The sequence below is a fragment of the Hemitrygon akajei genome, chromosome 2, assembly GCF_048418815.1.
Source record: "Hemitrygon akajei chromosome 2, sHemAka1.3, whole genome shotgun sequence".
In the NCBI taxonomy this organism is placed as follows: Eukaryota; Metazoa; Chordata; class Chondrichthyes; order Myliobatiformes; family Dasyatidae; genus Hemitrygon; species Hemitrygon akajei.
This window is the reverse complement of record NC_133125.1, coordinates 18,728,796-18,743,253: the sequence shown is the minus strand read 5'-3', so window position 1 is coordinate 18,743,253 and position 14,458 is coordinate 18,728,796. Positions and strand designations below refer to the sequence as shown.

The following is a 14,458-nucleotide window of genomic DNA, read 5'->3' as shown; positions in this document are numbered from 1 at the left end:
CTTAAGGGATATATTGCCTGACAAACCTGATGGAATAACAGATAAAGGAGAGCCAGCGTATGTTGTCTACTTGGATTTTCAGAATGCATTTGACAAGATGTCACACATGAAGCTGCTTATAACAAGATAAGGGTCCATGATATTACAGGAAAGATATTAGCATGGATAGAGGATTGGCTGACTGGCAGGAGGCAAAAAGCAGAAATAAAAGTGGTCAATTCTGGTGGGCTGCCAGTGACTAGTGGTATTCCACCAGTACTGGGACCACTTCATTTCAAATCATATGTCAATGATTTGGATGCTGGAATCAATGTGTTTGTGGTCAAATTTGCAGCCAATACAAAGATACACAGAGAGGCAAGTAGTGTTGAGGAAGAAGAGAATCTCTTGTGCTAGGTTCCCTGAAGGTTAACTTGCAGGTTGCGTCAGTGGTAAGGAAGGAAAATTCAATGTTAGCATTCACTTCAAGAGGACCAGAATACAAGAGCAAGAAGATAATGCTCAGACTGCATTTGGAGCATTGTGAGCAGTTTTGGGCCTCTTTTCTAAGGAAACATGTGCTGGCATTGGAAAGGATCCAAAACAGGTTCATGAGAATGATTCCAGAAATGAATAAGGACCAGGTGATGACCTTGGGTGTGTACTCATGGGAGTTTAAAAGACAGGGGAACCTATTGAATACTGCAAAACCTAGATAGAGTGGATGTGGAGGGGATGTTTTCTATAGTGGGTAAATCTAGGACCAGAGGGCACAGTCTCAGAACAGAGCAACATCCATTTAGAACTGAGATAAGGAGTAATTTCTTTAGCCAGATGGTGGTGAATCTGTGGAATTCCTTGCGACGGATGGCTGTGGAGGCCAAGTCATTGATTATATTTAAAGCAGTGGTTGCTATGTTCTTGATTAGTCAGGCATCAAAGGTTACAGGGAGAAGAGTGGAGAAGGGGATTGAAAGGTCAGCCTTGATAGAATGGCAGAGCAGACTCGATGAGCCAAATAGCCTAAATCTGCTCCAATGTCTTATGATCTATAGAACATGTCCAATATTTCCACTCATTTCCACTTGGAACTTGACTTAAGCTTCTTACATCAAGCATTCCAGAATTAGTAAATCCAACCTCTGTAGTATTATCCCTCAGCTCACATAGGACTAAATGTTCTTGCCTTGTGACTTTTATAATGCCTTTTTCCAACACTGTCTACCAATCATTCCATTTCATAAATTTCAGCTCATCCAAAGCTTTACCTTCTTAGGACCATCTCATTTCTCATTAACCCTGTTCCCAAATAATTTAAGGTTTATCTCCTAATCACTGATGCATTTAAATTGTTTGATAAACTTGCCCCCCTCTGTCACTGGAAATGCAAATACTTTACAATTCTCCAGCACTGGCCTGTCAAATAAAGCTCTGGCCTAAATATTTCAGAGAATATCCCCCTTAAAATCTAAACCATCAGCTATCTTCCTGCATCTCAATTAGCCAATTAGTTAAAATGAATTGTGAAGCCAAGTTCAATCATTTGAACAGCAAAAGAATCCAATATCAACATGACATGTCTATTAACAAAGTGCTGGTTTTCTGATAATACTCATGTGGAAAGGATTTGAAAAATTGGTATTTTCTAAAAGATTTAGAATTTCATTAATGGTTTATTGTAAAGAAGCTCTTACAGTGGATGGAGCTTGTTGACTGTGTCATCATCCTGCGTTCTCTGTAGGTCGGAACGAATTTTTCTAATCAAAGGAGTACAATACCCTTTGGCAATATCCAATTTCTCATCCTTGTTAATACCGTATTCCTGAAAAACAGATATTAATCATCACTAAAAAAAACCTAAGAGCCTTTTTAAGAAGTGTTGTTAATTCAAAATTGAACAAGTCTGCTAATACAAAATCTGTCACGTACATTTCAAGAAACCTAAAATTTGCCAGATGGTAGCCAGCCAGCAGTGCCATCTTCGTGTTTCAAAAGGTACTTCAGACACATCCTATGAGCACTCTAATTGCACTGGATAAAGACATGAGAGTTTTATCCATTAACCATTTATTTTACATCTGTTTTCAAAGATGTGGCATCAAAATTGCTTTCCCTATTTGGACTGTATTTAAAAGAATTACCTCACTAAATTCTTATCATGAAAAATGACAAATTTAGAATATACAGTAACCCATGGGAGAGAAAAGCAGCAAACGAGGGGAAATAAATGTTAACAAAATAACATTTTGTTATTACAAAGAACATAACAAAGTAACAAAATAACCCTATCAGTAAAAAGTTGCTAATTACCTGAGGTATGACGATGTCAGCCAGTGATTTTGATAACTGATACAGTTCCATTGTATCATTCAGTTTTAAGGAACTATTGTGCTGAACATCATATTTTATGCAGTCATAGATATCAGGAATTTTACTAATATCATATCGACCATTCTTCATTTTGACATCCTTTTCTAATTTAGCCCATCGTCTAAGCATCAGTTCAAGCGATTCACTATGATAAAGCTGAATATCTGTAATTGCAAAGAAAACATTTACTCCATTGTTTAATGTTCAAAGATGAAAAGAAAAAAGCATTATTAATGAATTTTGAGAACAGTGAATATGAACATTGATTAGATGTACTGACAGTGTTTCCTTAAGGTTATTATAGCTGGGGATGGTAATGGGGACAAGCTCCCACTGCCTATAAACTGCTCCCTGTGGCATGCATCTCAAACAGCCTCTGACAACCAAGTGTAGCTTCTGGCCTTCACATGTGGCTGAGCTACTAAGCCTTGCAGAACTGTTTCTACTGACAGGAGAAGGGACAAAGGCAGGTTACTGGTGCCTTAAAACCAGTTGCTTTGGGCAGATGGGGCTCGTCAGCCATCTAGAAGGAAAATTCTGATGTCAAACCTCCACTGCCTTTCAGTTTTACCCACTCATGGGGAAGACTTCAGGAATAAACCCAGAGGGAAAATCTAGAGCTGGAGTCCCTAAGGCACTCCTATGCTGAGTTCAACACTGGACTGGCATCTTCTACAAAGCTGCTGGTAGCAAACTGTATCTGTCTCTGCCGTTCCTTTGGTTTCATCAGATGTGTGGAGAGGGGGAGCTTGCTACATGGGCAACAGCTTGCTCTCCACATTGTACTGTCCAGGCTTGGTGTCTAGACAGCTAGGATGCAACATCCTCGGTTGACCCTGACCGACAGAGACCTCATTCACTGACAGTGGCAACATTTATTCTCCATCCTTAAATGCCCACAAGCTGAAGAAATAGTTAAGAGTCAATCTCATCAGAAAGTCTGAAATCACACACAATCCAGATAAGGCAAGGATGGCAGACATTTTTTTTCTTTAAGGACAGGAGTAAACCAATGCATTTTTTACATTTTCTACACCATTTTTAAAATGGTGCTTTTTACCATTTCCAAGATTGGCAATCCCAAAAATTAACCAAAATGCTGGCATCTGTGGGAAGTGAAAGAGAGTGAACACTTCAGGTCAAAATCCTTTGTCTCTTTCCACAGCTGCTGTCTGATCTGCACTTTGTTTTTATTTTAATTTTCCTATACCCATCGTTCTTTTTCATTAACTGCTAAATATTGCATGTTCCCATTTCAGCCTCTTCCATTGTTTAATTGAAGCACAATGTAAGCCCGAGGAACTACATTTCAACTTCCAAATGGCAGAATACAGCCTTCAGGACTGTACACTGAATTCAATTTTAAACCATCGTTTATTGCAATCTTGTAACTTACATTTTCCAAGTCACCCATCCAAAACTAGCCCCCACACCACTAACTAAATGCCATTTCACTTTCATTTCCGATTTTGTTCAACTCTTATTTATGCCTCCTCCACGTATAACTTTACCACTACTCGGATCAGTTAACCTCTCCATCAGAGATTCTCCCATTCATTCTCTGTTTATTTAGTCAGAGATGGAAGATTTTAGAAATGTCATCGACATGACCTGTGTGATGCACACGTTTTCCAGCATTACTGGTTTTCCCATATTGGCATTATTTTGTCTTTGAACTCATTTCCATGCTCCTCTGTTCTGGATAATTACTCTTTACTCACGCTCTCTCAACGTTTTTAGCCATTCAGCTCCTTATTAACAGTTCATTCCAACCCAACAAGGCTGTGCAGCCAGTCACATGACTAATCCTAAAACCTTTGGAATGCTGGAGGAAATCGGAGTACCCAGAGGAAACCCACACAGTCACAGGGAGAATGTACAAACTCTTTACAGCTAGCGGCAGAACTAAACCCGGATCACTGGAGTTATAATAGCGATACCTAACCAGTATTTTTGTCATTAATCTACAAAGTGGTACATTTTCAAATGAGTTATTACAGATGCTGCGCTCTTGTTATTACTCAAACACTTAATTTGCTTTGCTAATGCTTTTTAACATCATTTTGATTCCATTTTATCATCCTCTTCGTTGTTGACTGCATGTAAATGAAATATCTTACCAGCTGATTTAGGATCTTCCATCCTCTGCCTAATTTGGGATGTCAGGCTCTGAATCAAGGTGTAGACCTTATCACAGGTTTTAACAGGATTTTTGATAAACTGCATTGACTTAATTATAGAACTGTTTTTAGTTGGAGCAAGCTGAAAAAGTAAGTATTAAAGTATTATAATACACCTAATAGTTCAAAGTTAAAATCACTAACTTCTGACAAAATTACTGAAGAGTGGAAAAAAGGGAAAAGGATAATGAGAGGAAAAAAAGTGCAAAATAAACAGAATATAAATCAGAAAGCAGTTCTTTCTAATGATTGACACTCAGAGTTATCATTCTACTATTACAGGTGTGCAGAAAACATGATAACGTTGACTCCTTGTGTCCTCTGAAAAGAACTTGTGCTTGCTAGCTTTCAAAGGATATGTCTTGGAGACTTGCACCTGGAAAACTACATCAAAGTAAAATGACAACTTTTCTTGATACATGATTACCACATGGAAGTAAAGTGAAAATCAAGCCCATAGCAAATTGTGAATTTTATAATAGTCTAAACCGGGACTGCTTTCACACCTGTGTCCCCCAGTTTGTATTCTGGTAATGAGAGGAACACCAAGTCTGTAAGTAACAATCAGAAATCCAGACAAAACATTTTTCCCCAAGAAAATCCAGGGTAACCACATTAAGGCTTAAGGATGAAATAAGCGTAAAGGTGCCAAAGACTCCAGAAATCAATAGTAGCTTTTTAGGCAATGTTGTAGGGCAAATCCTTCATATCCATTTAGATCTAATTCTTGTAAAAATACAAATCGGAAGATCAGTAGTAGATCACTCTTATTTAAAGTAATTGCTGACCTGATTAAAGATTTGCTTTATTTATTACATATAGATTGACACATACAGTGCAATGAATTATTTGTGTTAACTACCAACACAATCTGGGGATGTGCTGAGGACAGCCCATAAGTGTCACCATGCTTTGGGCACTGACAAAACAACTTACTGACCCTAAGCCATACACCTTTAGAATTTGGAAGGATTAAGGTGGAAACTGGAGCATCTGGAAGAAACTCATGCAGTCATGGGGAGAACTCACTGACTTCAAAACAGTGGTGGGAACTGAACCCCATTATTCCAATCAACGGCACTGTAAAGCACTACTTTACCATGATGCCCTAAATGGCTAATCTCAACATCACAATCCTGCTTTCTGACAGTAAACATTCACCTCCTTGCCTATCAATCTAAAATGTTTAAAAGACTCAGTCTACAGTGCTCCTTAAGGGAGTTTCAATGATGTGCACTACTCCAAGGAGAAAATTCATCATCTCCGTTTTAAGCAGGCAACTCCTCAGTTCTAAAATCTCCTGCAAAAGGGAACATTCACTCGACATCCATCTTGCCAAGATCACTTGGGATCCCTTGTTTAAATCACCATGACTCACTTTTCTTACTTTAGTGCATATAAGCATACCTTTAAAACTTTGTTCATACGACAAATGCCCATACTAGTAACAGTTTCTTTCATCTTTAACTGCTTCCTGGCATTTAATCATTATCTGAAATCTGATTCTCCAGATGGATCTCTTTGGCAAAACAAAAAAAAGCTAACAAAATGCCACATGTTTATCTGTGCAGAAGTAAACAGATCATACAAGCTATTAATGACAAATTAATCAGGAGCCTTGTGAGTTCTAAGGAGATGCCAAATGAGTGCAAAGACTACAGGCTCCTCACATACTGCCAAAAAAAGAACAGAAGCAATTTGCAGCTTTTGTTTGGTGGCTGCATGGAGCATTCGACAATGAAAGGAAGGAGTGATTGAGGTTTTCTTGCCTGTTCCAGATTTGCCCTTGATTGGAAATCTACCAAGAGGAGTCTGAAGTCTTAAATTAAGAATGCATTCAGATAAGAACAACTTCATGAATATATTGCATCTCTACCATAGTAAAATATCTTCAGATGCTTCATATAGGCAGCATTATACAAAAATTTGGTGTGGCAGAAAGCCAATATCAGGTCAGTGCTTGGTCAAAGAGGTAGGCCCCTATGAATATATTAAAGGGAAGCTGTGGGAATAGTTATAAAGGGAAATTCTACAAATTAGTTTAGGCATCTGAAGCCACTATTGCCAGCAAAACTAAAATAGAGGATGAAGGAAGCTAGATTTGACTGTTTTTAGATATTTAAGAGATGCTTACAGTTGAAAAATAATGTCTATTTGCAGAACTTATCAGTGCAGCTAATCAGAATACTTTGGGACCTTGACTGGAATTGATAAGCCCCATTAGAAAAACTGCCTAAACCAGATTCTAATTGTTATGATATACAGGTAGCTGGGGAAAATCAGCTTGGTACTGGGTTCCAGGAGGGATCATTTTTAGAGTGTCTACGAAGTGTTTTTTTAGAGCAGCTTGTGGTTGAGCCCATAAGAGGATCTGATATTCTGGATCGGACATTGCTCAATAAAGCAGAATTGATTAGATACCTTAAGGTAAAATAATCCTTAGTGGCAAGTGATCATAATAAAATCAAATTCACCCTGAAATTTGCAAAGGAGAAGCTGAAGTCAGATGTATCAGTATTACAGTGGAGTAAAGAGAATTACAGCAGCATGAGAGGGAAGTTGGCTGGAATTAATTAGAATAGAACACTAGCAGGGGTGACAGCAGAGCAACAATGGCTGGAATTTCTGGAAGCAGTTCAGAAGGCACAGGATATATAGATATATCTATATCTATCTATATATATCCCAAAGAGGAAGAGGTATTATAAAGGAAAGATAACACAACTGTGGCTAACAAGAGAAGTCAAAGCCAGCATAAAAGCCAAAGGGAGGGCATATAATAGAGCAAAAATTAGTGGGAAACAGAGGATTGGGAAGCTTTAAAAAAAACCAATACAAGGCAACTAAAAAAGTCATTATGAAGATAAAGATGGAATACAAGTGAGCTAACCAATAATATTGAAGAGGATACCAAAAGTTTCTTAAGTGTAAAAGAGAGGTGAAAGTGGATATTGGACTACTGGAAAACGATGCTGGAGAGGTAGTTATGGGGGGGGGGGACAATGAAATGGCGGACAAACTGATAAGTATTTTGCATCAATCTTCACGGTGGAAGACACTAGCAGTATGGTGGAAGTTCCAGGTGTTGGGAGTCATGAAGTGAGTGAAGTTACCATAAGTAGAGAGAAGGTTCTTGGGTAATTGAAAAAGTATGAAGGTAGATAAGCCACCTGGACCAGCTAGTATACATCTCAGAGTTCTGAAAGAGGTGGCTGAAGAGATCGTGGAGACAACAGTAGTGATCTTTCAAGAACAAAGAGAGCCTTTTCTGGCTGGCTGCTGGTGACTAGTGGTGTTCCACAGGGATCTGTGTTGGGACCGATTCCCTTTACGTTATATATGTGGGATGAAGTCAAAGGGGTCAAAATTGGAAATCAGGGCTAAATTTCAGTTTACTGTCAATTTCCAGAAAAGCAGCAACATTATCCTTGGTATCCTGCAACTATCTTGGGTAGATGTCTGTAGACTATCCATAAGAATTGAATCAGTATATTTACAGTTCCAGCAAAGGCTTTCAAACGCTGCCCATCACAGAAAAAAAAACCCACCCATAATATAATTGCAAAATAGGCATGACATCAATAAACTTCTGATATCTTCAGTGACATATCCTCTAGTATTTACCTTCCTATGTTCAGTTAAGCCTTTGTCTTTCCCATTTCAAATTAGATCAATTACTTAATATTGAGTTTGAAGAGATTTGGCATGTCAACAGATACACTCAAAAACTTCCATAGTTGTACCATGGAGAGCATTCTGCCAGGTTGCATCACTGTCTGGTATGGAGGTGCTACTGCACAGGACCGAAAGAAGCTGCAGAAGGTTGTAAATCTAATCAGCTCCATCTTGGGCACTAGCCTACAAAGTATCCAGGATGTCTTTAGGGAGCGGTGTCTCAGAAAGGCGGCATCCATTATTAAGGACCTCCAGCACCCAGGGCATGCCCTTCTCTCAGTGTTACCATCAGGTAAGACATACAGAAGCCTGAAGGCACACACTCAGCGATTCAGGAACAGCTTCTTCCCCTCTGCCATCCGATTCCTAAATGGACATTGAAGCTTTGGACACTACCTCAATTTTTTTAAATATACAGCATTTCTGTTTTTGCATATGTTAAAAAATCTATTCAATATACATAACTGATTTACTTGTTTATTATGTTTTATTTTATTTTATTTTTTTTCTCTCTCTGCTAGATTATGTATTGCATTGAACTGCTGCTGCGAAGTTAACAAATTTCATGTCACATGCTGGTGATAATAAACCTGATTCTGATTATTTGCAATTGTATGAAGTTCAACACTTTAGGACATTGAATTAAAGAGAAGTACAACATGGAAACAGGCCTTCCAGCCCAACTTGTCTATGCCAGTCAAGCTAGTCCATTTGCCTACATTTGGCCACTAAGCTACTCCCATCCAAATACTCCATACCTTCTAAATGTAGCTATTGTACTCACCTCAGCTACTCTCTCTGGCAACTCATTCTATGTATACACCACCCGTTGTGTGAAGTTACCCTCTGGTCCCTTTTATATCTTTCCCTTCTCATGTTCAACCTACACATTCTAGTTTTTGGTTCTCTTCCCGAGAAGACTGTGTGTGCTTATGATTTTATACACTTCCATAAGGTATCCTACATTCTAAGGAATAAAGTCCTAATCTACCCAAACATTCATTCTAACTCAAGCCCTCAATTCCCGGCAACATTTTTGTAAATCTACTCTGTTCTCTTTCCTACCTTTCTACAAAGACTCCAGTGGAAATTGTTGCTTTCTTCTTCAATATATGCAAAGTTCAAAAGGCACAAGTACTAAAACTAATAAATGCTACCGTTTATGAATTTTAACTTTGCAATTCAGAGAAGCAATGCAAAAATATAAAAAAGTACCAAATTAATTTGCAATCACAATGTGAAAAAGATGGGACCATGTGAAAGGACGAGCAGAATACCAAAAATGTGCATGAATTTTAAAGTAACAATTATAGCAAAATTTTAAATTAACATCAAAGGATATTAAAAAAATCAGTTTGATCTGATACTCAGTGTTTACTCTGAAAACTCAGTATGTCATTGTCAGAAACATGTTAATACAAAACTATATGAACAAGGAGAAAGGGACAGCAACATTTGAAAGTTGTAATACACTGTCCCTCTTTATTCTCACCACAATCCTCAGGCATGGTCAGTCGTTGTCTATCTATCTGTCAGTTGGTTTGGATATGCAAGAACAGTAAGAACAGCTAGAGGAATAGCTTCTTTTTTTGCTCTTGCATTCCAAATGTGCGCTTGCCTGAATCTCTGGAATTATTTCACTGGACACTTCAACTTAAAAACATAGAAAACCACAATACAGGCCCTTCGGCCCACAAAGCTATGCCGAACATGTCCTTACCTTAGAAACTACCTAGGGTTACCCATAGCTTTCCTAAGCCACATGTACTTATCCAGGAATCTCTTAAAAGACCCTATCATATCCACCTCCACCACATTCACACTCACCATTCTTTGCGTAAAAAACTTAGCCCTGACATCTCCTCTGTACCTACTTCCAAGCACCTAAAAAATGTGCCCTCTTGTGTTAGCCATTTCAGCCCTGGGAAAAAGCCTCTGATTATCCACACAATCAATGCCTCTCATCATCTTATACACCTTAATCAGGTCACCTCTCATCCTCCATTGCTCCAGGGAGAAAAGGCCGAGTTCCCTCAACCTATTCTCATAGGCATGCTCCCCAATCCAGGCAACATCCTTGTAAATCTCCTCTGCACCCTTTTTAGTTTCCACATCCTTCCTGCAGTGAGGTGACCAGAATTGAGCACATTACTCCAGGTGGGGTCCGACCAGGGTCCTATATAGCTGCAACATTACCTCTCAGCTCCTAAATTCAATTCCACGATTGATGAAAGCCAATGCACCAATGCAGAGTCAATCTGCACAGCAGCTTTGAGTGTCGTATGGACTCGGACCCCAAGATCCCTCTGATCCTCCACACTGCCAAGAGTCTTACCATTAATACCATATTCTGCCATCATATTTGATCTACCAAAATTAACCACCTCACACTTACCTGGGTTGAACTCCATCTGCCACTTCTCAGCCCAGTTTTGCATCCTATCAATGTCCCGCTGTAACCTCTGACAGCCCTCAATACTGTACACAACACCCCCAACGTCTGTGTCATCAGCAAATTTACTAACCCATCCTTCCACTTCCTCATCCAGGTCATTTATAAAAATCACAAAGAGTAGGAGTCTCAGAACAGATCCCTGAGGCACACCACTGGTCACCAACTTCCATGCAGAATATGACCCGTCTACAACCACCCTTTGCCTTCTGTGAGCAAACCAGTTCTGGATCCACAAAGCAATGTCCCCTTGGATCCCATGCCTCCTTACTTTCTCAATAACCCTTGCATGGGGTACCTTATCAAATGTCTTGCTGAAATCCACATACACAACATCTACTGCTCTACCTTCATCAATGTGTTTAGTCACAACCTCAAAAAATTCAATCAGGCTTGTAAGGCATGACCTGCCTTTGACAAAGCCATGCTGTCTAATCCTAATCATATTGTGCCTCTCCAAATGTTCATAAATCCTGCCTCTGAGGATCTTCTCCATCAACTTTTCCACCCCTTTTCTTCTAATTACCTTTATATTTACACTTAATAACAACTCTCTCTTCTTATCCCAACCTTAAAATGAAATCTTACAAAGTTTTTAGGTACACCCAAAAACCTTATTATAGAATCCACATTTTTGATTTTTGTGAAAGGCTTTGGTATTTTCTTTACATTTCACCACTGCATGAATGTAAAGAGTTGTGCTGATATGAAGAAATATTGTTATACTTCCAGGAACTGCATACACATTTCAGTTTATTCACATTAAACAAAATTTTGTTGTGGAAAGATGGTATCTATATGCCTTAAGTTATCTTGATGATCAAGAATATAATTAAGTATAGTTCTTGTCATATAATTAAATGAGAAAATGGAAATAAGATGTCAATCACATACCTTTTCATAATCTTCAACAGTGAAGTCTCGGTCTTTCTGAAGAATTTCATGAAGCCGAGCTTTAACACGCTGCTGACAACTACTCAGGGAATCACTGTCACTGTCTAACAAGCCATTCATGTTAGCACTTTTAACCATCTGTACAAGAATTGGGGTTAGCTCCCCTTCCAGCGCAAGCAATCCCTATTTACAAATAGTCAACACCAATTTTAGACATTATCATTTTACACAAAAGTAAGATGCATTCCATTTGTTGTGTATCAGATAGTCCACATCTTAAATCACTTCTAGCCAGAATCTCTTCTGTTAACTAAATTTCACATATCTAGGCTTTCCAAATTTGCATGCTTTCTGATCAAAGTCAACCCAATAGTGTGCTCTGAGAACACACAAAGCATGTTACATCAAGCCAAAAGCTGAAATATTTATTGCCTAAGTAATTGATCACTAATATTGCCAGCATGATAGATATTGCTAAATATTTAATCAGTTCATTAAAATCTTATCCTGTGAATATTTCAAAACCTAGTGTCCAACACAAATGTTGCCAAATTATAAACTCACTTCATTTAACATAGAAGACCCAATGTAAATTTGAAAGACTAAACTTGTCAATCAAATTTTATTCTCAATAGGATCTACAACCTAACTCTCTTGGATGGTAATGCACTTTAAACCAATACATGCAATGTCTATAATATTGCATTGTGATCACTTATTTATTTTAAAAATACTTTTTCGTTGCATACAGATTTTATTGACAGGCAATCAAATCCACAATGTTTATAATGAGTTTCAAAAGAAAAGTTAGAAATATTGTATAACTGGAACTTCTCAAATTTAAACAACAAAGGAAGAGACTTCTTGAGAAAACATATTTTCTGTGGAAGAGAGTTAGTGAGTTCTTAAAAAGGAAGTGGGAAAGATTAATGTAAAACTGAACTTCATTTCAATAAAATTGGGAAAAACCTCTCAGATTCAAATTGGAAGATTTAATAAGTCCTAAAATATTTTTTTACTTCTACAACTAAACAGTTGAAGTGACATATTTTCATACTTATATGAAGTTACAATGCCATAATATCAGTGCAAAATTATTTGAAGCCGAACATAGTCCTTAATTAGTTTTGAATTACAGAGAATAGAAACTTCAAGAGTCTCCATTGCTTCATTTAGAACTGCATTAGAACCTAACTTCATAATGAACCTACCACTTATAATTTAACCCACTGAAATATTTGGATGCTGAGTAAGAAGGTGGAGGTTAGTGAATGAAAGGGAAGAAAACAATTGTTTTCCAGATCAATGATCTATAATTGCTTAACAGTCCATTAGATCAGTACTCATCAAGAGAATCTTGTATTGTCATCTATATGGATATAAATAAAATGCAACGATTGAAAATGATTGGCATACAAAGCTGTTTACTTGATGGGTTTGTGACAGTAACACTATTAGCACGTCAAGTTAGTGAATGCGATTCATTACAAGAATATATCTTGAGAAAAATTCCATCCTTGGAGCTTTTCAAACAGAATTAATCCAAAAATTAAGATTCCAGTGTTAACCAGCAACACAGCTTTAACATTTTATGCGCAGTATAAGCACAATATTTTTGGTTTCTCAAACCTTAGCAAATGCTGCCGCTGTCATCTGAACTCTCCCTTCATCTGAAGCATAGATCTTCAAATCATGACGATACGTACTATGCAATCGGAGCAAACCACAGCCTGGAAATCCTGCATAATCTCCTGAAATAACATTTAATGTACAAATGCAGAAAGCAAGCTGGAAGGAATTACAAGTACAAAGTAATAAACTTTTCCAAATATAACAAGTATAACAGCAGAACTAAAGATCCAGCAGATGAATACTATTAGATCTAGGCCTCTGAAGTTGGTGGAAGTGGACTCAATCATTGATTTCGAAAGGAAGTTGGAAAGAGGCTTTAAAGAAATAAACTTGCAGGGCTACAGGTGAGAAGATGAGTTGATTGATTAGAGTTAAATGGCCTCAGCATGTATCATAGTGATTTTATGACAATTTAAATTAGCAAGCCCTGTGTGTATAACACAATAAGATAAGAATTGGACTTCCTTAATCAGCATTCACATTAGGGTGACATAAAATTCTTGCTTTCAGAATGTTGATTTTATTTAGTAATGCCTATTTCAATTTTCACCTCAAGAGGGCTCTGGAGGCTCAAAGATCAATTTCATTCAAAACTGATTGTAATAGATTGTGATAGTCCTGACGAAGGGTCTCAGCCCGAAACGTCAACAGTGCTTCTCCTTATAGATGCTGCCTGGCCTGCTGTGTTCCACCAGCATTTTGTGTGTGTTGTTTGAATTTCCAGCATCTGCAGATTTCCTCGTGATTGTGACAGAGTTTGGAATATCACAGCAATTAAGGGATATCGAAATAGGTCAGAATTTTTGTACACAATTCCTATTTGTGATGCTTGACAACTAGGTGTCATGTTTCAGTCACCTACAGAATAGCTGCAAATCTTTCCATAATCTAGCCTCTGGATGGCTCCATACGCACACATTTTAAAGAATAGGTTAGAAAGAAGAGCAGCCATAATCTTGTTGAATGGTCGAGCAGGCTCAAGGAGCTGAATGGTCAGTGTATGCTCCTACCCCTTATGTTCCTTAACTGTTCCCTTTGGTGGAGGGATCAAGAACTAGTAGTCACAGAGCCAAAAGTAACATGGGGATAATCTTTTCTTATACAGTGAGCAGTTGAGGTCTGAAATGCACTGCCAGGATAATAATGGAAGCAGTATTCTAAAGGCTGCTGTATAAGTCTCTAAAAGGAAACAATGTGTAGCACTTTGCCGAGAGAATGTGGCGATGAATCAGCTGGACTACCCTAAAATGTCCACGTAGATTTGACAGGCCAAGTG

General features: G+C 38.1%; 1 protein-coding gene across 12 annotated transcripts in view; it reads right to left on the bottom strand.

Moving 5' to 3' along the window:
• The window catches only part of ppip5k2 (diphosphoinositol pentakisphosphate kinase 2), a 110,813-nt gene that overhangs the window by 60,105 nt on the left and 36,250 nt on the right, over positions 1-14,458 (bottom strand). For all 12 annotated transcript variants that reach the window (XM_073067944.1, XM_073067951.1, XM_073067966.1 and 9 more), the window contains exons 16-20: positions 13,180-13,301; positions 11,551-11,733; positions 4,470-4,611; positions 2,290-2,513; positions 1,674-1,801 (exon numbers count right to left, since the gene is read on the bottom strand). In XM_073067944.1, the coding sequence (XP_072924045.1) occupies positions 1,674-1,801; positions 2,290-2,513; positions 4,470-4,611; positions 11,551-11,733; positions 13,180-13,301 (799 nt within the window). The remainder of the gene's footprint in view (positions 1-1,673; positions 1,802-2,289; positions 2,514-4,469; positions 4,612-11,550; positions 11,734-13,179; positions 13,302-14,458) is intronic.